General features: G+C 37.6%; 1 protein-coding gene across 6 annotated transcripts in view; it reads left to right on the forward strand.

The window, feature by feature from the left end:
• The window catches only part of DST (dystonin), a 675,093-nt gene extending 649,877 nt beyond the window's left edge, over positions 1–25,216 (forward strand). For 3 of the 6 annotated variants that reach the window (XM_089694126.1, XM_089694129.1, XM_089694127.1), the window contains 13 exons: positions 1,071–1,259; positions 1,370–1,499; positions 1,791–1,954; positions 3,551–3,713; positions 9,181–9,335; positions 9,457–9,531; positions 11,413–11,430; positions 13,241–13,358; positions 15,291–15,359; positions 17,974–18,167; positions 20,107–20,217; positions 22,074–22,197; positions 24,247–25,216. In XM_089694126.1, coding sequence (XP_089550252.1) covers positions 1,071–1,259; positions 1,370–1,499; positions 1,791–1,954; positions 3,551–3,713; positions 9,181–9,335; positions 9,457–9,531; positions 11,413–11,430; positions 13,241–13,358; positions 15,291–15,359; positions 17,974–18,167; positions 20,107–20,217; positions 22,074–22,197; positions 24,247–24,503 — 1,767 coding nt within the window. In that variant the 3' untranslated portion in view covers positions 24,504–25,216. The remainder of the gene's footprint in view (positions 1–1,070; positions 1,260–1,369; positions 1,500–1,790; positions 1,955–3,550; positions 3,714–9,180; positions 9,336–9,456; positions 9,532–11,412; positions 11,431–13,240; positions 13,359–15,290; positions 15,360–17,973; positions 18,168–20,106; positions 20,218–22,073; positions 22,198–24,246) is intronic. The other 3 variants (XM_089694130.1, XM_089694132.1, XM_089694131.1) reach the window with 2 other exon arrangements.
• Positions 25,217–26,145: the final 929 nt, after the last annotated feature.

Raw genomic sequence — 26,145 nt, forward strand, 5'->3', positions numbered from 1 at the left:
GCATGTTTACATACATAGGAGAATTGAGTCTTTTCTATTACTTGCTATTCTGGGTGTAGGACAAGACAAACCACCAGGATTTGAGTTTCTTCTGTAGCCATCTCAATCTTCATGAACAGTAGATACTTATGTTTAGTAATGAATGTTCAGGTGCCCTGTGGAAGCAGCTCCACGGCATAGTACAGCATGTACAGGCTACCTGCAAATGCCCTGCCACACGTATGTGTGCACCTTGAGATATTAAAAGAGCTAAAAGGAATGAGCTCATGACCTCCTGCAGTCTAAGCAAAATCATTGTTAGAATATTTTAAGTCATTTTCTGGACACTTTATATACTCAGGTGCTTCTAAAACCATTTTAATAACTGTATTTGTGCATATTGTGAGAACTAGCATCAAATGGTAGAGCTTTAAAGGATTTAGGGATTTTCTAGCCCAATTTTATTTTAAAAAAGTTCAAAGTTCCAGAAAATCAAAGCCATAGGCATTTGTCAGAGGGGTTTTCTGCATTTATCTTCCATCAAAACAAATGAACATTCAAAGAAAATACATGTGTAGTCTCCTAGTTTACACATACATCACCATAGCTCAGGCTTTACTCTTCAAGTCCTGCTCTGTCTCCTACAGACCATGACAGTATACCACTTAGGACCTCTCTCAACAGCTTGGTCCACGGACTTGGCAGCCGCTTGCTACTCTGGCTCCAATCTGTACTCCTAGGCAGAGACCTCTTCTGTCTGCCTGGTGGAGCCCAGAACCCTAGTCAGGTTATTATGTAAAGCTGTGAACACACCTGTACAATTAGTGTGCTGGTGGTTCACAACACATGGACCCTGGATTGGAGATTTCATCTCTCCCAGATCACTTTGAAATCTCCAGGCTCCAGGTCCCAAAATGGACTTTACGAAACCATGAGGAAAGTGAAAAGTCAGTTTCATCTGCATTACATAATGCCCTTGAAGCAGCTCAACCTGCTTGGTTGAGAATCCTGGGTTATAATCTCTATTCACACCATGAGAGGGCACAGAACTGACACAATACTGATCTTTTATGTGGTTTGACATTTTTAAGGTCTTAACCTGGGCAAAGCAGCATCAACAAAGGCTTGCTGCAGCATTGGAAGAATTGATAGCCAAAAAGGAGTTGCTGGAATCTCTTCTGACATGGTTACAGTGGGCAGAGACTACACTCAATGAAAAAGACAAGGAAGACATCCCAGAGGAGATCGATGAAGTTAAAGCTCTGATAGCAGAACATCAGGTAATATATATTTAATGACAAGGTCTTCCAAGAACACTAATGACTTTTTTTTTGCATTCTAGCCTGTTGATTTTGTGCCACATTTTTACATGAGCTATGTAATGTTTCAGGCATTTATGGAAGAAATGACTAGAAAACAGCCAGATGTAGATAAAGTCACAAAGACTTACAAGAGGAAAGCTGCTGAATCTACATCAGGGCAATCTCAAATCCCGGTCTTAGGCAAGGGGAGAACAGGTCGTAAGTATTAAAGAACAGAAAATACATTGTTGAGATCACAAAGATGCATGAAAATAGTTCTGTATCCACAAAAGAAGAATATGTTATCGCATATATGATCCATTTTTTTGGATAGAAAAAACTCACTGAATAATTTTCTCATACTGTCTAAATAACCTTCTTGGAGCCCTAAATAATATACAAACACATTTTATTGCTTTAAATATAAGCTATGGAAACATTTTGTGTTATTTTAAAGTTACATTATTTTCTAGTAAACGCTGAACTCTGGCATATTGTGTGTTTTAACAGGAAAGCGGTCACCCACAACACACCTTTATCCATCTGGCACACAAGCTCCACTAGAAACAAAGAACCCAAGGGTCAATTTATTAGTTAGCAAATGGCAACATGTGTGGCTTTTGGCATTAGAGAGAAGAAGAAATCTGAATGATGCCTTGGATAGGCTGGAAGAGGTACTGTAATTTTCTGCAGACAAATTTGTCTTTAATTAAATGCCACTAATATTTCAGTTTTGTGTAGCAGCTGGCAAGTTAAGCCATGTGCTGGTATTTTATATATCTCAGGAATTCTAGTATCATTATGTGTTTGCTACATTTCCTAGTTGTACCAAACTGATGTGCCCATTGCTGATCACAATGATAGTGTCATGCTTAGTGGGTTATCTAATATAAAGAGTGAGACCTTGCTTTTACCATATGAAAGGAGGTGGAGACTCTGGAGAGGAAAATCTTGTCACTTGAGACTACAAATGCAGTGATAAGCCAAAGGGTGAGTCTATTTGCTGGTACTCATCCAGTATGTAAATATATATGTTTTGGGTGGCGTTTGCCAAGTATTTACCTAATTACTAACTTGTATATAAAGCAGATAATCATGATATATATATATATATATATATATATATATCTAATTGAAATAAATTGAAACCCCTGTGCTGCTTAAATAATAAGAGGCCAAAGTGTAATGAATGTGACAATGATGGCTGCTGCTAACATCAAATTGTGTTCCCACAATAAAAGCAAATCAATAATAAATAAGTGATGTCGCGCTGCTATAAGTTAACTATAAATAAAAAGGACATGACTGAATAAAAAATCCATAAATAAGTCCATATATGTGAAATCAATCAATTTTCATTCAGTGATAAAGTTCTTCAACAATTCATGTGTTTTTCTTCTTGTACTGATATCCCAAACATCATCAAGTGAAACAGTGTGCATTAAACAAGTAGTGCCACCTCAGTGCTCACAGAACTCTCACCTCAGAGCACATGAAAATGCGCTTAGTAATAACAAATAGACAGACAGAAGGGTTCTTCACTTTTTCAATCCACAACCATGTGGATCAGCTGAGATCAGCTGGTAATCTGCTTCTGGGGCCCTCTGGCCTTTGTCGACATTCCAGGAATTGAAAAAGCTTTCTAAGAACTAAGGATAGAAATGTGCGACCTCCATTACCTTTAAAGGGACCAATCTCTAGCTCTGGTTTGGCATTCTATTGAAAGTTCAAAGGTGTCTGATCACTATCACATGGTTGTGGATTGAAAGAATGAAGAACGCTTCTATCTACTTGATATTACTAAGCGCATTTTCATGTGCTTTGAGGTGAGAGTTCTGTGAGCACTGAGGTGGCACTACTTTTATAATGCACACTGTTTCACTTGATGATGTTTGGGATATCAGTACAAGAAGAAAAACACATGACTTGTTGAAAAACTTTATCACTGAATGAAAATTGATTGATTTCACATTTATGGACGTTTTCTTCAGTTATGTCCTCATTGTCTTTTTATTTATAGTTACCTTATAACAGTGCAACATCACTTGTTATTTTTTTAAATATATGTATATATCTATATATATACTGTTGTTTTTGTCTATGCACACTATTGTTTGGTTACCAGGGGCTCAGAAACCAATTTCCATATTTTCTTGCACTGGTAAAGACATAAGCCTAAAGTAAAAAGTTTCTCACCAGTGGTGTTTCTTACTGGAGTCACAGCTAAGTTTTGGAGGAAAACCTTAGCGCTGTATTTTTTTTTATTAAAGCTCAAAGAGTTTGCCAACTTTGATTTTGATGTATGGAGAAAGAAATATATGAGGTGGATGAATCATAAGAAATCACGGGTAATGGACTTCTTCCGGAGGATAGACAAAGATCAAGATGGGAAGATAACACGGCAGGAATTTATAGAAGGAATTCTTTCGTCAAGTAAGATATTTTGTATAGTTTCATTATACTGTATTTGTAGAATTGAAAATATTTAGGTAACTCATTCCTGTAGTTGCCACCAAGAAATGGTGAGGTCTGAACATTCATGCCCACCAGTGTTCTTGAAAAAGTACAGATACTGCAGATATTGATGTTGCAAGACCTTCGGCAACACCTGTTTGGTCTTATTGGCTACTGAGTAGATTTAACTTTATTTTGATTTGCAATAATTCATTTCAGATATGAGCTGCATAACTGGCAGTATAATATTATGTCACATGAAGGATTGTTTTATTCCTTGGCTTCACAAGTTTTATCTATTTGGTGTGTCTTATTTTGTAATTGTATTGCACTGTGAGGTGTCTTCTTATTGTATGTCAAACAATATAATAATCTTTGAAGAGAAGGATTTGTCAGCTGTAAGTCTAGGTGAATAGATGTGTCTTAAGTTTGCTTTTAGAATATGTGGGTCCAACACAGTGTTCATTTTCTAGTTGCCAACATCCCGAGAACTAGAACCCTTTTTACGATGTATTGGGACTTTTAAAGCAAAATCCACAAAATTGTATAAACACATTAAATTTTTTTTTACAAAAGGTTAAAACATCATTATATCAACACATTCTACAAACAGCCAAAATCACACATGCTGACTTGCTGTAGAATATTGTTCTCTCTCTTCTATGAAACAAGGGAGAAAAGAAAGTCTGCTTTTAAAAATGTCCAAAGAGGGTGCTTCCCAGACAGTGGATGGCAGTGAGTTCCATATTGTTGGTGCTGCATGATAAAATGCACAAGACCCAAAAGATTTTAAGATGACTCTTGATATGTATAATGTTCCTTTCTTTCAGGAGGGGAGGGAGCATTTAAGAGCATGGGAAACCAGATAGCAGGGTCCAAGTTGTATAGGGCTTTAAAAGCAAACAGTCCAATTTTAAAGGCAATCCCTTGGAAGCCAGTGTAGAAAGCAAAGAATTGTTGTGATGTAGCAGTGACTGAGTTGGTGGGTGGGTAGTCTAGCTGCTATGTTCTCCACAAGCTGAAAATGATGTAGTTCTTTTTTCAGAGTGTTCATAGCAGAGGGAGTTGCAGCAAACCAATACAAAAGCATGGAACAATTTTGACATAATCTTCACTGGATTCAGTTTAATTCTAATATTCCTGAGACGGTGAAAGCATAATTCAATAACAGATAATACCTGTTGCTTTATTGATATGTTAAAGTGGATGCATTCCTTGCATTAAGGTAAAAAAACCTCTTAAGTGCAGTTTCCCACCCAGCCCCCCCCCCTCCTAAATACTTACCTGATCTTAATCCAGCGCTGTGACCAAGAGCAGCTGCTCTGCTCTGTCTCTCTTCTCACTGGACTCGGTGAGAGCAGCGGTAGCCATTGGCTTCTGCTGCAGTCAATCAAATTCAGTGACAAGGGAAGGGAGGGAGGTGCTTAGCTGAGCAACACCATGTGAACTTGCACAGAGCAGGTAAGTATAACATGGTAGTTATTTTTTTCTTTGCAAGAACCTTTACAATCACTTTAATATCCAGAATAATGCTCAAGCTGTGTGTATGGTCTGAGAACAAGGTTAAACCATGTGGATGTTTTTGCTGTCACTTTGATTTAATCCTCAGTCCTCAAATTAGTACTTTTGCCTTGTCTGGATTCCATTTCAGCCAGCTACAGTTCATCCACTGTTGCATGCCAGTAGGACTCCAGTTGATCTTGGTTGCAGGGTTACCAGTGTCTGGTTTGAAAGACAGTGGAGTTGTGTGTGATCTATATAGCAATTTTAACTAAGACCATGCTGCTGGATGATATTTCCCAGTGGCATTGTGTACAGTGGGGCAAAAAAGTATTTAGTCAGCCACCAATTGTGCAAGTTCTCCCACTTAAAAAGATGAGAGAGGCCTGTAATTGGCATCATAGGTAGACCTCAACTATGAGAGACAAAATGAGAAAAAAAATCCAGACAATCACATTGGCTGATTTGGAAAGAATTTATTTGCAAATTATGGTGGAAAATAAGTATTTGTCACCTACAAACAAGCAAGATTTCTGGCTCTCACAGACCTGTACCTTCTTCTTTAAGAGGCTCCTCTGTCCTGCACTCATTACCTGTATCAATGGCACCTGTTTAAACTTGTTATCAGTATAAAAGACACCTATCCACAACTCAAACAGTCACACTCCAAACTCCACTATGGTGAAGACCAAAGAGCTGTCAAAGGACACCAGAAACAAAATTGTAGACCTGCACCAGGCTGGGAAGACTGAATCTGCAATAGGCAAGCAGCTTGGTGTGAACAAATCAACTGTGGGAGCAATAATTAGAAAATGGAAGACATACAAGACCATTGATAATCTCCCTCGATCTGGGGCTCCACGCAAGATCTCACCCTGTAGGGTCAAAATGATCACAAGAACGGAGAGCAAAAATCCCAGGACCACACGGGGGACCTAGTGAATGACCTGCAGAGAGCTGGGACCAACGTAACAAAGGCTACTATCAGTAACACACTATGCCGCCAGGGACTCAGATCCTGCAGTGCCAGACGTGTCCCCCTGCTTAAGCCGGGCCTGTCTGAAGTTTGCTAGAGAGCATTTGGATGATCCAGAAGAGGATTGGGAGAATGTCATATGGTCAGATGAAACCAAAATAGAACTGTTTGGTAGAAACACAACTCGTTGTGTTTGGAGGAGAGAGAATGCTGAGTTGCATCCAAAGAACCACATACCTACTTTGAAGCAAGGGGGTGGCAACATCATGCTTTGGGGCTGTTTCTCCGCAAAGGGACCAGGACGACTGATCCATGTACAGGACAGAAGGAATGGGGCCATGTATCGCAAGATTTTGAGTGCAAACCTCCTTCCATCAGCAAGGGCATTGAAGATGAAACATGGCTGAGTCTTCCAACATGAAAATGATCCAAAACATACCACCCAGGCAATGAAGGAGTGGCTTCGTAAGAAGCATTTCAAGGTCCTGGAGTGGCCTAGCCAGTCTCCAGATCTCAACCCCATAGAAAACCTTTGGAGGGAGTTGAAAGTCCGTGTTGCCCAGCGACAGCCCCAAAACATCACTGCTCTAGAGGAGATCTGCATGGAGGAATGGGCCAACATACCAGCAACAGTGTGTGCCAACTTTGTGAAGACTTACAGGAAACGTTTGACCTCTGTCATTGCCAACAAAGGATATATAACAAAGTATTGAGATGAACTTTTGATATTGACCAAATACTTATTTTCCACCATAATTTGCAAATAAATTCTTTCCAAATCAGCCAATATGATTGTCTGGATTTTTTTTCTCATTTTGTCTCTCATAGTTGAGGTCTACCTATGATGTCAATTACAGGCCTCTCTCATCTTTTTAAGTGGGAGAACTTGCACAATTGGTGGCTGACTAAATACTTTTTTGCCCCACTGTATATGGCAAATAACATTGCCATATACCCTGTAATGTAATGGAAGCTAAGACAATGAGTTAATTTGTGCTGTGAAATTTTGTGATCTCCCTAATAAGAGGATTTTGAACCATCTAATCACTGTACCCTCTAGATCACAGTGCAGCTTTAAGAGATTCAGTGATATGTTATGGTCCACAGTGTCAAATGCAGAAGATAGATCAAGAAGAATAGGGGTGGAGTGTTCTCTGTTGTCTCTGGCCATCAATAGGTCATTCAATATGTGGACCAATGTTGTTTCTGTACTTGTTTTTTTCTGAAACTAGCTGGAAGTTTATCAGAGATTTTGTTATTTGACTGCTAGGCTTCTAGCCTGTTAACAACACCCTATCATTCACCTTTAATAAAAAAAAAGTTTTGACACTAAGCCGTAGTTGGCCAAGATCTTTGGATCCAAGGAAAACCTTTTTTTAGTAATTGCCTGGTAAAGGCTTCCTTAAGTTAGTATGGAAAGATCCCTGTATTGAGAGTGTACTATACAATTTTTTGAACCACTAGACTAATGTGGCTAACGCATACTAATAGTGGGTCTGTTGGACCTGGGTTGGATAGAGCTCTTGAAGATTAGCACAGTTTCTTTGACATCAACACATACGGTACTTTTAGATAAGTGAGTTGGCTCAAGCAGAGGGTCCTAAGGTTTCGTTTTGATTTCACGCAGTTTGCAATCCCCCACCCTTGTGATCTTTTCTTGGGCAGTGCAATATTAAGTGTTTACTGGAACTGCTGCTTTCAGAATGGTTCCTGCATTTTCATATTGCCATGTTTCTATGATGCATGTCAGGTCACAGGATACATTGACATTGGCTATACCAGTTGTCTTATTTCTTATTGATCTTGCATTACAGACAGTGGTAATGATTGAGTAGGTACCTGAATTCTTTTGCTTTTCAATTTTTTTATTTGATTCTGTGCAGTAGGGAAGAGACAAATATTATTTTGTGTTATATTTCTTTCTGTTCTTCGCCTTGATCTGGGCAGGGTTGGTAATTGATTATTCGGTTAAGGAGGACAGGTTGTAGATGAGGTAACTATCACTGACAGTGTGCGTAGATTTCAGTATGGTTTTTTTTTGCTTTTTCATTGTTCCTTCAGTCAGATTTTTAAAAAGTCTCATCGGGACTTCAAAAGAAAGAATCTTTTGAACTCCCAATGAGACTTTTTAAAAATCTGACTGAGGGAACAATGAAAAAGCAAAAAAAAAAAACAGTAGAGTATTAAGAAATTCTACTGTATGTCAGCAGTAAGGAAATTAGTTTAACTGGGAACAACAGTGAAGTTATGCAGAATTTATATAGCACCAACAGTTTTTCAATGCTTGACAAGATAAAGGGAGACAGAAGAGTTACAATCAAGGGCGGACTGACAACTCATGGGGCCCCCGGGCAATAGGGGATCATGGGGCCCCTGTGTCCTTGCCCAAACTCAAAAAAGCCTATGAAAAAGGCACTAGGGGCATCTCATGGGGCCCCCTACTGACCCCGGTTCCTCGGGCAGTGCCCAAGTTTCCAAATGGTCAGTCCACCCCTGGTTACAATACATTTCAATACAAGTTGATTTTTGGGGCCCTGATTGTGGAGCTTACAATCTAAAAGGGAGTAAAAAGTGGTACTAAAGGTAACAGTTTGTTCTACTTTGATAAGTTTTGAAATAACCAGGACAGAAAAGTGTGCAGTGTGGGGTAGAAAAAAAGAAAAGACGTGTGACATTCTTTAAAATGCAAGATGTGAACATCCATTGTAGGACTTTAATCGAGTGCTTAAGTGATTTTTAAATGTTGAAGAGTTAGAACTTGTGTCAGGTTTTTAATGCTGCATATGTCCCAACTGGGAAGATATTTCCTTATTTCCTTTCTGTCACCAAGTTAGAAAAAAAAGGGGAATTCCCAATGTGAGCACAAACAAGTACTAATACTGGACAAAGTTGTATCGCTTCCTCATTCTATTGAAAAAAATTACCTATTTTTCATAGACAGTTAATTTACTGTTTCATTTTGTCTGGCAGAATTTCCTACCAGCCGTCTAGAGATGAGTGCAGTGGCTGACATCTTTGATCGTGATGGTGATGGCTACATTGACTATTATGAGTTTGTAGCAGCCCTTCACCCAAACAAAGATGCTTACAAACCTGTAACTGATGCTGACAAAATTGAAGACGAGGTATTTTTCATGTTTTATATTTATCAGCTCTTTTCAGTTCATATTTTCTGTTCATTCCTTTAAGTTCATTATTTCCTGAGATCATTTAAACAGTGAAAGTATTATTGGCTTACTGTTACAGGTAACTCGACAAGTAGCTAAATGTAAGTGTGCCAAGCGATTCCAAGTTGAACAGATCGGAGACAACAAATACAGGGTAGGTAAATGGAAGATTCGGTATTATTTTTACTTGTCAACATACTTTGAAGAGCTTTTACACTGATCTAATTATTCCTGTCGATCTAAACGTTTAATGCAAAAGAGCACGTTAACAAAATATTGTCTTTCTTTTAGTATAGTTTCAGGTTTTTTTTTATGTGGCCATTGCCAATGAGGGCTACAGGTCTTCATTTATTAATTGCTGAATATTTGATCCATGTCCATAGACATAGCTCAGACACTTTTCACAGTAAACACATGGATAGTTGTAGTTGCACGTAAAGCATCCATCATGTGCAGGAGATGCTGTCGTTTTTAAACTTCCCTAAATATGAGTAAAGGCTTAAAAGGATGCAGGTTCTCATCATTTTAAACAAGATTGACCAACTTCATTATTAATGTTTTATGTTATTATTCAAAAGATGAAAAATGTCTGGTTGGTTTCTAATCTATAGACTACCCATTTTCTGGTGTGCAGTGTTACCCTTTTGCTGTCAGTCCCTGCATTTCACTTTTAAACTCAGGTGGCTAGGCCATTTTTGCAAATTTTCCATTTTTTTTATTTTTTAAAATAAAAGGTGTACTGATTTTTATAGGCCCTGTAATATTTAAGAAAATGTATATCAAAACTATAATTTCACTAAAAATACACAAAAACCTTTATTTACAGACACAAACATGGCAAAACTTACAAACACCCTGTTAAATTCCTACAAAATATAAAAGCTAAAACTGTAATGAGTTAATAAATAACAAATATTTGTAAATTTTTATTTTTTTTTTCTAAAAATGTGGAGGTTATTTTTCACGTACAGCTTTCAGAATTTGTAATAGACCCCCCAAACCATACGTTTTCTAAAAGCACATGACCTGTAGAATAAGAAGTGCTACTGATCTTTTAAGCCCCATAATAGTTGCGCAAATGTATATCAAACCATTATTTTCACTAAAAATACACTACAATCATTATTGACGGACACAAACATACCATAACTTACAAAATTCCTGCTAAATGACAACATAACCGGACCAAGACGGATGTCAGATTGGGAGCAATGGCTGGCCTGTGCATTTGCTACATCCTAATTGATATCATTGGGACTGCCTGCACAGGGTTGCATCCGTCCATCCCTGTGTGGGAACGTACACTGTAGTATGCCCTGTGTGAACAAGGCCTTACTATGTTTTCTTAAATTTAATTTATTTATTTTTTTACAATTTTATTGTTAATATTTATTCATATGTATGGTGGGCTTTAGTGAGATATCTGGGGTCTACACAGACCCCTGATGTCTCTTTTTTGAGACAGAGAAAGGGAATGAAGACGTAGTTCTCAGCCCCTTTCTCTGCAGCCTCAGCTGTATTGCATATGAATGAAATGAAGTCTCTGCATAGAGGCTCCTCATTAATAAACTGAAGCATAGTAAACAAAGTTTACTATGCTTCAGTGATGAATGAACAGCGATTGGTACTCACTAACTGTATTCATTCAGGAAAGGAAGGGGGTTGGAAAACACTTGTTTTACCAGAACACAGCCTTCCCCCCTCTAGAGTCACAAAAGTGACCGTGAGCTTTTAACAGGAGGATGAATGTCAGATCCATACGCATACGGAGCTGGCTAGCTGGTAGCAGTGTAGTAGTGCTGTAGATACAAACCCACTGTACAGACCCAGCAGCCAAAGGGTTAAATGTTCCCAGTAGCGCTAAAGTCATCATGGTGAATTTAGATAGTGACTGTTACTGTTTGTGCAGTTATCAAATAAGGAAGGATTTTTTTCATAGATGATGAGACCTTCTAGTAGTATGTTTAAGTTTTCATGATCCAATAATACGTATACACTAATTGTATTTTCTTTCCATTTTTCCTTTTGCGATCAGTTTTTCCTGGGAAATCAGGTATAAACCAGTAAAACATAAATGTTCTTCTGTGTGTTACTGATCATCAAAGCTTGCAATGTATGATCACCGTCACCTTACCGTAACCTACACATCCACCTTGTAATCCTTTATGAAATCCATTTCTCTGCTGGTGAAGGGGCTTAGCTACTATTTGATAAAACATTTTAAATACATCTCTGGGCAAATGTTGCTATTGCTTCTTTATATCATTTGTAAATAATGTATCTACCGTATATCATAGCAATATTTGCTGCCTCCGGGATTGCATGGAACATCTTTCTGTGGTAAAACTGTGTTCATTTTAAGTTAATTTTAACAATAATTAATAAATAATATGATTTTGAAGACTCCATCCTACATACACGAAAATGTACTAGGTGCCAACTAAAGCTTCACAAATCACTAACCATTAAGCATTTCCCTGATTAGTGCAATTCAGAAAATGAAAGATTGTCTCAATGGCTACAGTGTGTCTACAAACATTTACATACTTTAATTTTGACTTAAACAAAAATTTTGAACTTCAGTTAAAGTTAAATGTGAAAAGTTAAATGCAAGTTGGGTAAAAAGAGTTGACAATGATGGCCAGCCTGAGGCAGGCACTTCTTGCTCAGATTTCAGAGAGGTCCCAGCACTAATAAGGCATCATTAGTAATGGAGGCTGTAAAGACTTTGCTGAACATGCAGAGTAATGGAACCACTGCATTGGTCAGTAGTGTTAAATGTATTTGTAATACAGTATACACTGAGCTTAGGTGGGAGGTGAGACATAGCCCTATTGCATATGGTCTACATTGCCCTGTGGTAGCGGCTGTCATTGCTGATTTAAATACCAGAAAAAACAAAAGCAGTGAAAGTGTTTATGCTATGCTATTATTTTACATTTTTTTAAATATAAAATATAAATAAAATAAGCCTTACCCTTAATAAAAGAAACAGTTATAGCCCACTACTATGCCCACAGGTTTGTGGATCCCTGCACCAGTCCTTGCACTATTTCCTTAGTCCGTACAAAGCAATATTTTGTATGTGGATTGGGTCAAGGCATGTTGTCACCTTTGGTCTCTTCTTCTTAGCTGATACTCAGCATGGGCCGAGGATTAACATATTTTAAAGAAATCATGATGCTGTCCATATTGTTCAAAATTATCAACAGTCTTTCTTCTCAAGAGATTGTGGCTTTGGATCAATGTAAATACATTGATTTGTAATTTTAATTTACTTGCATAAGTTTTGTTTAATGTCTCAGAAACCTGCAGAAAGTGGGACATGTAACACCTCAAATTTTCTTTTCTGAGATGCCAATTCCAAAAACCATTTATCCAAGCTAAAACTGATAGTAGCCATGAGTTTGAGATTCTGATTTCAGCTTGCAGTCACATTTAGTCCGAATACAAATTATGAACAGGTAAATGTTCTGCAAAGTGTACACTCCTATAAATATTAATTCAGCGTACGTTGGTTACAGGCACATTACATGTTGTGTGTTTGCAATTTCTTGCATTTTATTCAGTAACTGGCCATAATGTTGTATTTGAAGCAGATGCATTATGGGTTGCATAACATTACTTATACCCCCCCCTCTTCCATGCCGTAATTGCCCATTGCTTTAATCACTATGCTTCAGTTGGTGCTGCATGGGTGTTTCAAAATCGTTTACACAGATTTACCTAAATTTGTTAACTAATATTACTGAAGATAATACCACTTCTACTATATATCTTCACATGTCAATCACGTATTAGGCATGTTCAAGTATTTTATTTTCCAGTTCAGATATTCATTTTTTACAATTGTGTCTTCCAAGTTTGGTGACTCCCAACAATTACGTCTTGTCCGTATTTTGAGGAGCACTGTGATGGTTCGGGTTGGTGGAGGTTGGATGGCACTTGATGAATTCCTGGTGAAAAATGATCCATGCAGAGGTAAGCTCAGTGTTTTGTGGAAGTTATGTATTGTTTAAGAATTGTTTCTAACAATTAGAAAACCACAGCCGTAGTTGATATCTGCTTTTCTCAGAGTAATTTGCTGCTATTCATTTTTTAAAACCACAGATTTATTTAACATCAAAAAGGATAAAACAACCTTTTCATTTTAATGAAGTCATATAAATAAAGTCTAGTTCACTGCTCCCTGAGTAGAATATAAACTTATTTTCAGTATCTTACTAAGCACTACTGTGGGGCAGGACAATAATAGCTTGTTCTCCTGAATGCCAGTAGAGCTATCGGGCCAGGATGAAATGTTTAATAAATCACCGCCCCTTGTTCTGTTTACGTGGAATGAATTGTTGCATAATAACGCAAACTGACCATATAGGAATGGGATCATCACTATATTTTGGTTTGTGTGGTTTGCCCTGGGGTTTGTAGTCTAAAGTAAACCTTCTTTGGACATACAGGGAGAAATAAAGGGTTCATTTAGCTCCCGCCCCTTACAACTATCATCTTCTCACCATTTATTGGCTCCTTTGCTGCTTGGTTTAAATGTCGGGCATATTTCCAGATATGGGTGAGCATAAAGCTCACTTCCCCTTTGTAACAGTGGTGTCCATTTATGAACCAGCGGTAATAGATCGCTGCTCAGTTCTCCGGCATTCTCGGAGAACACAGTTCTCCTGAGAATGCAGTTTATGAAGCAGTTCTCCGAACGAAGGGAGAACGGTCTCCAAACGCTGGAGAACGGTCTACGAACTCTGGAAAACGGCTGATTTTACTATAATCTCGCGAGATTACAGTAAAAGATCAGTTTACTAAGCAGAGGTAAATTATCTCTGCTTAGTTTGCGGTCCCTCTGATTCTCCAGCTCTGGGCTGGAGAATCTGGAGGGAGAACACAGATCTCCAGCGAAGGGCTGTCATGATCTCCATAGTGTCATAAACTGTGAATGACCAGAGAATAGCTGAGATCCGTTGAATCGCAGCTATTCTCTGTGTCATAAACGGACACCTGTATTAGGTATCTCTTGGTTGGCTCAGTGCTGACACATGGGGCTAGGGAAGTAGTTTTAGCCCTGTAAGAGCAGTAAGTTAGTTTGGTGCTTGCCTCTGGTCTTATTTAAGACTATTGAGAGCAGCAAGGCAGAGAGGAAACATGAGTGCTTGCTGTTGGGGAGGGGGAAGCTATTCAAACCTTTGCCCTGAATGCCAAAGGAAATGTTCACTCTGAGTTCACTAGAATTTGAGCATGGGGCTAATTGTAAAGCATATGGGTGCACACACCTGATCCCGAGGTAAGATCAGAGAGCTTGTCATCCAGGAGTTTCTCTTTATACATAGATGACTTTTGTAAATATAACAGCTATTATAAAACCATATTAAAAATCTCATGACTGTTTTCTATTTAAAAAATATGGCCTATACCTAAAAGTATATTTTGCTGTGGAACTTCTTTGTTTTTTTTGCAGTCATTGTAGCATGTAGCGGAGTTGCAACTATGATTATATAGTTGCAACCATCATTTTCCAGATAGTTTGAGGAAAAATGGTATTCACTGTCAGTAAGAGAGCAGACAGTTTTGTTTAAATCTTTTTTTTTTTCAGAAAAGATTCTAAAAATATATGTAGGTCATCTAGTATAAAAATGTACATGAAAGCAACCTGACTGCTATGTAGAATAAATAAAATACATAAATACAACAAAATCTCAGTTGTATTGTGTCTTTAGTGTCTGGCAGGATATCATATTTGAAGTGATGCCCCTCTTTAAAATTTACTATGCTTCCCTTTTGGGTATATTTGGAAGTTCTGTTTTTTTTGTTATGTTTTATTTTGTTTACTTGTAGCAACCCTTTATTACTTCTCCTTACTAAATATCCTTCTTTGTTTTCCTTGACTGGTATTCTGTCATTTCTCCCTAGTTCATCATCATGGAAGTAAAATGTTACGTTCCGAATCGAACTCTTCAATTACTACTCAGCCTCTTATAGGTTGGCAAATATCTCCCTCTTTCATTTCTCTACATCTTCACTCACTTCTTTCTTTCTTTCACTTGTCATCTTTTTAAGTCTACCATTTTCTTTGGTGTGTAGTGCATGTCTATTGTTTTTTTTATTTTATATTCTTGGGCACTGACTCCTAAAGCTCAGATTTTGCTGTGGTTAGCATGCACATTGAGGTAAATAATTAGAACCATCATGTGTGCTCATATATAGTAAACTGTCACATTTTGCATGCTGTGTTTATTTCAGTGAGAAATATCCATCTTTGTTAATGGATGTATATTTTTGCCTATGTTTAGTATATACAGCACAGTGTCAAATCATGACTTTCTGGCTGGAAACATTTAGCATAGCCTCACGGGTAGGAAAAAGATCTCCATGGAAAATAATTTATTTTATCGAAACATACTTTCTAATAGGATAAACCATGCAGGTGTGGTATTTGTACCTGTGGTCAGTTGTGACAAACTCACTTCCAATTGCTGATCAGTGGTTATTTTATTTATTTATTTATTTTCTGACCACTCACTCTATTCTCTCTGTCTACAATATTGTGCCAGGGATTTCTGTTTGATATGACATATGTTTTTGCATAGGAAAGTTGTAATGAATGAGCCCTTGTCCTTCTTTGTTAGTTGGGAATGTTGAATGTGTTATAAATTTGCAGAGTTTTTGTTTTTAATCTGCATTAAGAACTAGTAAGCAAAAGAACTAAGGATCTTCATGCCAAGACACTCAAGTCTTGGTTCTTAGAATAAATTCTGTGTTTATTTAAAACTTATGTTTTTGGCAATGTCAAGCACAGCACTCTTCTTTCTAAATTTAGGACTTCTAACTAGAATGTAGGAAAGTAGACTCATTCTAAATTATCCAGGCGTGTTTACATTAAAACCATTTTTCGTTCATACCAACCCCAGAAGAACTGTAGCAAACCAAAGTGTCTGGAATAAGAGAACACCGTAAATCATGCAGGCTAGGTCACAAGGACATTTTTCCAGACTGTGAAAATTACAACAAACATCTCAATTTTCTGCTGAAAATTGCAAGATTTGATTAGTAAAAGATCATTTTGTTAATTCTTCTCCTTAAGGTGAAGCAGTTTTCTTTTCCTTTGGAACCATCACTGAGCTGGTAAAATGGGTATCAGTGAAGGTTTAATGGGGATATATATCTTTCTTGTCCCTTATGTTTAAAGTAAAACCTGTGAGTTCAATGCATTATAATCTGGATCTCATGTTGAGTGTCCTGCCTCCCTTCTCCAAAACCCAAAATGCTGTGTTATGCCAGTAGCAAGCAAGGTTTTATGTCTCTGGCTCTGACACACACTCTACCTTCTCATGCACTATACTTTGTGTCTGTTATAATAATGGATGGCCTCCCGTACCTAATAGTAAGGGGCATACGTTGGAAGAGTATGTATAAGAGGTGGTAACCAGACACACTGCTTGACACTGTCTTGGGTTTCTTGGTATGCTATATATAACATGTGTGTTGACATGCATGTGTGTGGAGGTGTGCAAAGGAAAACATGCTGTCAATTGCGGCCATATACATATTTTTTTCTTGCTTTGTTGTGTGTATGTAGAAAGGGAACCGTCTCATCTTGTCAGTTGAAAGTACCGTATACAAAAGTGACATTTTGATGCAGTTTAATGGTGGGGATACTGCACACAAAAAACATAGTAAGATTCATGCTGATATAGTCACAGGTGCTGGAACCACTTGAAGAGAATGAAGATATTCCAACAGTAGATTGGAGCATGGAGCTCATCATGTATTTTTGGTCAGTTTTCCTAGCATTAAACCATGCCTCAAATGCACATTAACAGTTAATGTTAACAGGGCCTTTGAGGTTAACACTTCAAGATGCCTCCGATGAGGCATTTCCACATTTCTGTTTGTCCATGTCATGTGCTCATCACATAACCGAATAGCAGGAAATAAAGGCTAGATGTGTGTTGATGTAAATACTCTATTAAAGTCCCTTTCCTCTCAAGCTCTTGCATCCCCTTCAATGTTTTATTGCAGTTGAATGGCTGTTATGTTGTGGTCATTGATTCCATTGTTAAATGTGCAGCTGTTAACCCTTCCTCAATGTTTTAATGCACTTTATTGAATAGGAGGTCAGGCAGCTCTAATTTTATAAATTTATTTTCATTGCAAATATGTAATAACCCTTTTTAAATGCCTTTTTTAAAAATATTATAAATCCAGACTAATGGAAATAGCTTTTGGAATAGAGCAAGCTGTCATATTTAGGAATGCTGAAAATTATTCCAGGGAGCATTAATCACAGCATGACAGATGACAGTTGTACCTGTGTTTCCAAACCTTCAATCATGGTATATCAAAGACCACACCAAAAATTATATTAAAGTCTAGTTTGCAGCAATTGCATAATATTCCTTTAAAAATTAAAACGGAACCTATCTGTCTGTACATTTATCCCTGCATAAGGGAAAATATATTTCTATAACATAGATAGAATGTAAAATGTATACTGTTAACTTTGATTTATTTTGTATTTATGATAAACTATAATTATCACTATGGTCATGTCAGCTGTGTTTCCTTGTGGTTATATTGTTTTATTTTGTTTCAGCCAAAGGAAGGACAAATGTAGAGCTTCGGGAAAAGTTTATGTTACCAGAGGGAATTAGTCAAAGCATGACACCTTTCCGACCAAAGGGCCGTAGGTCTAGACCATCTTCAAGAGGGGCATCACCAAATAGGTCTAATTCAAGCCCAAATATCCAGGCTTGTCCATCACAAGTCACTGGTACCAGCACACCCAAGGTATGCTCATGGTTAAAGGTCTATGCTTTAATGACAAATCAAAATGCATGGGAGGGTGGAAAAAGCTTATCCATGTTCTATAGATTTATAATTTAGGAGGTTCATAACTAGATCATTACTTTGGTTTCAGATATTGCACATTCAATGGAAGAAGTTACCTTACCCAGATTGACATTATTGCAATCTTTTTGAAACTACCTAGAATAATATAGCCTAATACAACTATTATAAAATGTTTAATGTCATGTTAAACTGTATATTTACCAAAGTTACAGAATGTAGATTATTAGGTTTAAATCCATCTTTAGGTTCTACCATCATGCAGAGTAGTAGCCTTACTTTAGTCTTAAACTAGTCCAATTCAGTGTTCAGTGTGATCCAATATATAAATATAAATATATATATATATATATATACGTATAAATATACATACACACACTCACCGGCCACTTTATTAGATGCACCTTTTCAATTGCTTGGTAACACAGATTGCTAATCAGCCAATCACATGGCAGCAACTCAATGCATTTAGGCATGTAGATGTGGTGAAGACATCTTTCTGAAGTTCAAACTGAGCATCAGAATGTGGAAGAAAGAGGATTTAAGTGACTTTGAATGTGGCATGGTTGTTGGTGCCAGACAGGCTGGTCTAAGTATTTCATAAACTGCTGATCTACTAGGATTTTCACACACAACCATCTCTAACAGTTACATAGAATGTTCCAAAAAAGTGAAAAAGTGAGCAGCAGTTGTGTGGACGAAAATACCATGTTGATGTCAGAGGTCAGAAGAGAATGGGCAGACTGCGACATTTAGATGGTATGGTAAGAATTTGGCGTAAACAACATGAAAGCATGGATCCATCCTGCCTTGTATCAACGGTTCAGGCTGGTGGTGGTGGAATGGTGTGGGGGATATTTTCTTGGCCTTATCAAGGTGTACCTAATAAAGTGGCTGGTGAGTTAATATATACACACACATACCTTTTTTTTTTTTTTTTTTTTAACATTGAAAATAAAACTATATTGAAAGGAAAAAGCAGAGATAGGACATAAAACATATACAAAATAAACCCAATACAGGGTAAAAAAAAGCACAATCAGCATGGTACATCAAGAACATATAGTACATCACAAATTATTACCCAGGTCACAATTTGGGTACATGTCCAGGGGGTGAGTAGAAAAACGAGCAATGCATGAACAGCAAAACAGGTCAGACAACAGGAGTGAATATCAAAGTACCAGGAGCCCCAGAAAAAATTATAGAAGGACGGGTTTGGGGGAGAGACATGGAAGACCCCTCTCCCAACAACCCGTCTCGTGAAGCCAGCTAGGTATTGGGGGAAGATAGCCATCTATCCCACACACATAGCTTTACTAAACATGGAGAGTGCAAAATCTGGTGCAGCCATGCATGGTAGCCAATCAGCTTCTAACTTCAGCTTGTTCAGTTAAGCTCTGACAAATAAACCTGGGAGCTGATTGGTTTCTATGCAGAACTGCACCAGAGTTTGCACTCTCCAGTTTTAGTAAATTAACCCCATAATTATATATAGGTTCCATGTCTTCAGAGTTGCTGTAGTAAGCAGAAAATGAAATTGGTGCTATGCTTTTTATTAGGTGGAAAAGAACTGTGTTTGAAAAGAACTAAGCGCTGCAGGGCATAATTACGTATTACAAAGTAACAAGTAATAAGTCATATTTTCTGAAGCAGTATATGTCCATTAGTTTTTGGATCCTTGGAACATTCTTTCTCTTATACCTTTGTGCATTTAGATTACTGTTACCTATTTTGAATGATATACTGGTTTGTATTTTTAAAGTTATTGAAGGAGATGTAGGCCTGACTTTTATTTAATAAAAACACCCTTCCTTGTGGATTTTATAATTCCATCACTGCACATTTTTTTAAACTGCGTTGCCATTGTTTCACACAGACACCTCTCCATATAACACGCAATTATGGTAAACCTTGGCTGACAAACAGCAAAACATCGACTCCTTGTAAGAGTCCTGAGCCCCCTGAGTACAGACTCTCATCTGAAGAGGTATAGTACACACGTAGAATCCAGTTGCATAATCTCTACCAGCCACAACTGCTAAACCAGCTCACTAACTACTGTCACTACTTCACTGAAAACCCTTCTGTGCACACTGGCTGATTGTCATCTTCAGTATGACATCTGTTATCTCTCCCCACATCCTACTTTATAATATTACAGTTCAATATCTTCTCTCTGTCCATTTAATATGACTAGGCATTTATTTGATTTGTGTCCTTACAATTCAATTTAGAAACTAATATTTCCTCTTCTGTCTTACTTCATTAAGCATGGTTCACTTGTTATTCTATGTTATATGTTTCAGTTATTTCTGAGATTATGGGGTTTATGGCATATTTTTGTAATATTATTATATTTGTATATAAACCATGGTTTTAGAAAATGTATTTTTGTTATCCTGTGACAGAGGTATGGGTCTGACAGAAAAACAGGACCTTTTGCTCAAAGATTCTTTGAGAGATGAAGTATACAGGGAGTTTTATTATTACCATGGGAAAAGGTTGGTCCACAAGGTGTGCAGCAGTGGAGAGCACAAGGCAGCATTATGGTACAGGTGGTACAGGTATAGGGTATAGGTCCATTTGTCCTCCTGTCAGGTTATCTCCCACAGTGGGTGCCAGCCTCTCTAGGAGCATGTCTCACTCCATGAAACCATCACAATAGCAAAATTAGCTTCAGCTACAGTCATCAAATCGTGGCCATGCCCCTGTGACACATTTCACAATGATTGAGCTTAGTCGTAGTGGGCTAAGAGTTTATGTCCAGAAATATGATGCAGCAAGGAGATAAGTCCATAGTAACAATGAAAAAAAACTGGGGAACACCAAGGATTAATCAAATGGAGGACACAAATTAGCAGTATAGTACAGCAAGGGGTCAATTCCAGGCAATTTTCACGTCTTAAAGTGTAATCTTTTAGCATTGAATAAAGTGGAGAAGGGTTAAAACTCTTGAAGATTTGCCTTTCCTATTTAATCTGTTGACCATCGTCACTGAGAATAAAAATTAGGTAAATTGTAAAATTTTAAACTGTCTCTGGAAATATTTCGGGGGGGGGGGGGGAAGGGGGGGGGGGACTTGTTTTGGTTACAGCTTTCAAAAAGAATATTGTCCATACTTTTTTATTATTATTATTATTATTCAGGAAGTATATAGCACCAGCAATTTGCACAGCGCTTTACAACATAAGGTCAGACAGTACAGTTACAATACAATTTAATACAGTAAGAATCAGTGGGTCCTGCTCGTTACAAGCTTACAATCTAAAAGAGAGAATCAAGTGCTACAAAAGGTAATAACTGGGTGGTGAGCTGATGGAGAAAGTGGAAATACAGTAGTTACAGTAGGTGGATGTGGGATAGGCGTTTCTGAAGAGGAGTTTTCAGGGATCACCTAAAAAACTTTAGAGAGATTTCCTCCAGCTTCTTCTTGTGTCTCAAACTCATACTAGAGCACAATCATTGTTTTTTTATGGTTTGCGTAAATGAGAAGAATGATACACTTTATGATCTCTACTAAAGGAGAGTATTTTCACTTAGCTTAGTGGATGGAGTGAAACAAAGCCAACATTCCCTTTACACCAATACCTAACCATGCCCAAGGAATATATTAAAAAGCAGGATTTTTTTCTGCACCTTATTGGATGATTAAAGCCAACACAACTTCACCTCATTTGCAAAGTTAAATTCACTTTGTAAAGTGAAAATTCATTTAAAATGATCTACTCCTTTAATAAATCAATCCTATATGTTATCAGACAATATTTTTTTCTACACACAGCAGTTACTCTGAAATGCATGTTGGAGTTTGTGCTTACGTTTTGTCTTGTTTATCTAACACAGGGAACCCCGATTCAAGGAAGTAAGCTTAGGCTTCCAGGATATCTTTCAGGGAAAGGATTTCACTCAGCAGAAGAAAGTAGCTTATTAACAGCAGCATCCACCAAAGTCAGGACACAGTTTGCAGGTAAGACATTTAAACATTACTTACACCCAAATTACTTTGCATCAAAAGATATACTTTATTTAGCTTGAGGAAAGCTAATTTATGAGTATACAAATCATCAAAATAGTTATGATCACTGGAACAGTTTAACTTTTATTTCTAGGAAATTTAAATATTAAAATTAAAAAAAAGCAGTTACATTTTAAACTAAACCTGTCACCAATATGTCCATTTAAGCTGAGCATATACTGAAAAGGTGCATGAGAAGAGCTTCAGTGAAAACCACATTATAATGATAATATATTTTGGCTCTTTCAGTAAAAGTTGATCTTAGCCTCAACCCTCCAACCTATCATATCTTGTTATTAGCTCTGTTATGATTTGTGATGAGTGCCCTTGCTGACCAATTGGGAGGAGGAGGTGGTGGAAGGGGCAAGGCAATGATAGACATATAACTCCAGGTTCCTGATTGTTTTCATGTGTGGATTTCTCTGAAGGTGAACGTACTTATACATATTTTCATTGTGTTTTCAGGTTTCATTGCTCAGTTTTGTGGCGCATCTACTTAAATTGGATGCATTGAATATCAATACCTTTTCTTATCCAATGTTCCTTGCTCAAGTTTTTATTGACCAGGCTATGACTTTTTCTCTGTACAGTTTGTATATTTAACTTGGAAAAACGTGAATATGATTTATATTATATAAGAGAGAACAAAAAAAAGGAAAAAAAATAGACACATGCTTGAGTGAGCTGTTACACCAAATTTGATTTTGCCTTTGCCATTATTTACACCGTGCATTGTTGCATAAGAGTATTAGTGGTTCTAAAGTTAAAAAAAAAAGCTTTTTTTTAACTTAATGCATTCTATGCATTCATGGAAAAAATTCCATACTATTTGTCTCCCCCCCCAAAATCCCTAAACACTTACTTGCATCCTCGCCCCTTCTGCAGCACCACTGTTCTCTCTTCCTGTCACAGGACACACTGAGAGCAGGTTGAGCCATAGGCTCCTGCTGATGTCAGTCAACTCCAGTGAGGAGGAAGTGGGGAGCTTGGTCAAACTACGCTGTGTGTGTCTATGAACACATACAACCTTGCTCAGGTGGCTCATTAGCAACATTTTGGCTTTACAACCACTGTAAGGTGACACTAACCAATATTCATAAAAATTTAAAATATTCTATAACATAAAAGTAATCTATATGCATCTACCACCTAATGGGTAAAATGGGCAAAAGAGGGTGGCTATGTTCCTACATACACCATGGGACCATGGAGGACGAATGTAGCCACCCTCTAACAGGAAGGTATATCATAGCAGGAAAAAAGGAATGCAGAGATTTGGATGAGGCTGAGAGCAATAGAAGGTCCTTTTTTGAGTTAACAATACACGCTTGAATATAATTTTTTAAACCACTCTCCTTGTTGTGAGACACCGTGTGACATGCCTTTTTTGATAAACAGTGTCAATGATCACTTGACTTTGCTTAAGAACAAAGGGTTAGGATTACTGTTGGAATTAGTGTTAGGGTTAGAGGTACCATTGGAATTAGTGCTAGGGTTTGGGTTAGATTACTTTTTTTGGCACAAGGACAGGACCAGGGTAGTTTAAAGGTGCTTCTTTAAAGTGGTTTTTAAGTTTCAGTGGTTTTCTTTAAAATAATAAGCACATTATACTTACCTGCTCAGTGCAGTGGTTTTACTTAGAGAAGCCCGGATCCTTCTCTTCTTGGGTCCTCCGCTGGCCCCTCCCTCCTGTCGAGTGCCCCCAGAACAAGCCGCTTGCCCTGGGGGCATTAGTACATGCTCGCTGCCGAGCCATGTCTGTGTGTCTATGGGAGAGAGCCGCTGTAAGCCACAAGAACCATTTGAGTCCTTAAAAACCACCAAAAAACACTTTCATTTCATCTTCTACATTGATTGCCAAAATTTTCACTGATATTTTAATAATTCTTATTTTTGCTAATCCCTACAAAATCTGTCACTGACTGTAAATCACAGTGAATAATGCAACTGTACATTTGATCTTTGTTGATTTAGGATTGTAACTGCACTCTTTTACAACAGATTTTCGGAAAACTACAAGTCGAGCTGGTAGCAAGGCTGGGAGCAGGTCGAGTAGCCGGCGAGGAAGTGATGCCTCTGACTTTGACATCTCTGAAATCCAGTCTGTGTGTTCTGACATGTCTGAGGCTGTTCATGATAGCAGACCCTCTCCACGATCAAGTTCACGGCTTTCAACGGGCAAACCTTCCAAAATTCCCACTCCTCAGCGACGGTCACCTTTGAGCAAATTAGCAACAACAAAGACAACAAAAAGATAGGGTGATAAACTTTGGAGAAAGTCTTTAATTGTGCATTGCCTATTTAAGTTTATAAGATGTAAAATATCATGTAGATTATTGTGGAATAATGCGAGAATTTGATTTTAACCCTGCAGATGGCCTTAAATGTGTGTTTTGTCTTTGTCTTTGTTTTTTTACACATATTTTTATTGAAATTTGTGTTATAGTTTGGAAATGCTTGAGGGACAGTAAATGAAACTAACAGACACACTTGCGTGAGGAAAACAAACTAAGCGGTTGCTGAATGTATTTATAACTTCATTTCAGAGGGAATTTCAATATGCCAAACACTGCTTTATTAGATAAAAATTAAGAATACCTCATAACTATTTATAATAGTGCAAAATGTTTAACATACATACAAGCTTAAAAAACACTACACAATCTCCAATCACTTGAACATAATGAGGCCCTCTTCATTTATTGATGCAGTTTACTTTTAGAGAACTCACAGAAGATTATTTAATCACTTGCCAGAAATTATATTTTTGTTTTTATTTTTTTTTATTTTATTTTAACTTATGTCTGTGAGATTCGGTCTTAATAGAACTATTACACTGTTGAAAGAATAGTATTTGGTGCATATGTGCAGTTTTCCTTCGCTTGAGTGGATGGTTAAATGATATCAAACATTTTTTTGTATCCAATCAGTTTTGCTTGCAGAATCTATGAAATAAAACCTGTCCAAATCAGTCTGGGTGTTTGTTACTTTTGGTAGACTTTAGCAATTTTTTTATGGGTTATTTGAAAGAAAGTTCTACACGCAGCAGATCTATAAATGAACAATAACATCAATTAAAATTGAATTGTCTTTCTATATTGAAAAATAAATTGAGCAGCTTTTCTGTTGTTTTTTTTTCAAAGCCAAAATAGGGATTAGTTATTATTTAAAGCCTCCATAGCTACTGCAATCTCTACTATAATTTTCTACCAGATTCAGATACTACCTGGTCAGCTTCCTTTCAGCTCTTTTTTCAGCTCAATAAAGAGAATGTTGATGAAGATACTAAATGGTGTGACCTGCTCTTGGTATTTTCAGTCCTTAGTGTATGATGAAAGAGGATGGAAGATGTTTGGCACAACCAAGACTCTTCCAAGAGCTGGTTGCCCAGCTAAACTGAGCAGTCAGGGGCGAAGGGCTTTTTTGCAAACTCCAAGCGGGCTTCCATGTGTTTTGTAGACTTCCTTCTAGCCACTCTGCCATGAAGGGAGGGATGCGATGATGGTTGTCCTTCTGGTACTTTTTCCCATCTCCACACAGGATCTCTGGAGCTCAGTCAGAGTGACTATCGGGTTCTTGGTCACCTCTCTTACTAAGGCCCTTCTCTCCCTATTACTCAGTTTGGCTGGGCGACCATCTCTTGGAAGAGTCCTGATTATGCCAAACTTCTTCCATTTGAGAATTATGGAGGTCACTATACTCTTGGGAACATTCAATGCAGCAGAATTTTTTTTGTAGTCTTCCACTGATCTGTGCCTTGCAATAATCTTGTCTCTGAGCTCTGCAGGCAGTTTCTTTGACCTCATGGCTTTTGCGTTGATACAGTATGCATTGTCAGCTTTGAGGCCTTTTATAGTGTGTGCCTTTCCAAATCATGTCCAATCAATTTAATTTACTGCA

This window comes from Staurois parvus, unplaced genomic scaffold, assembly GCF_062004578.1.
Source record: "Staurois parvus isolate SC_StPar_1 unplaced genomic scaffold, SC_StPar_1.0 ptg000652l, whole genome shotgun sequence".
Classification (NCBI taxonomy): Eukaryota; Metazoa; Chordata; class Amphibia; order Anura; family Ranidae; genus Staurois; species Staurois parvus.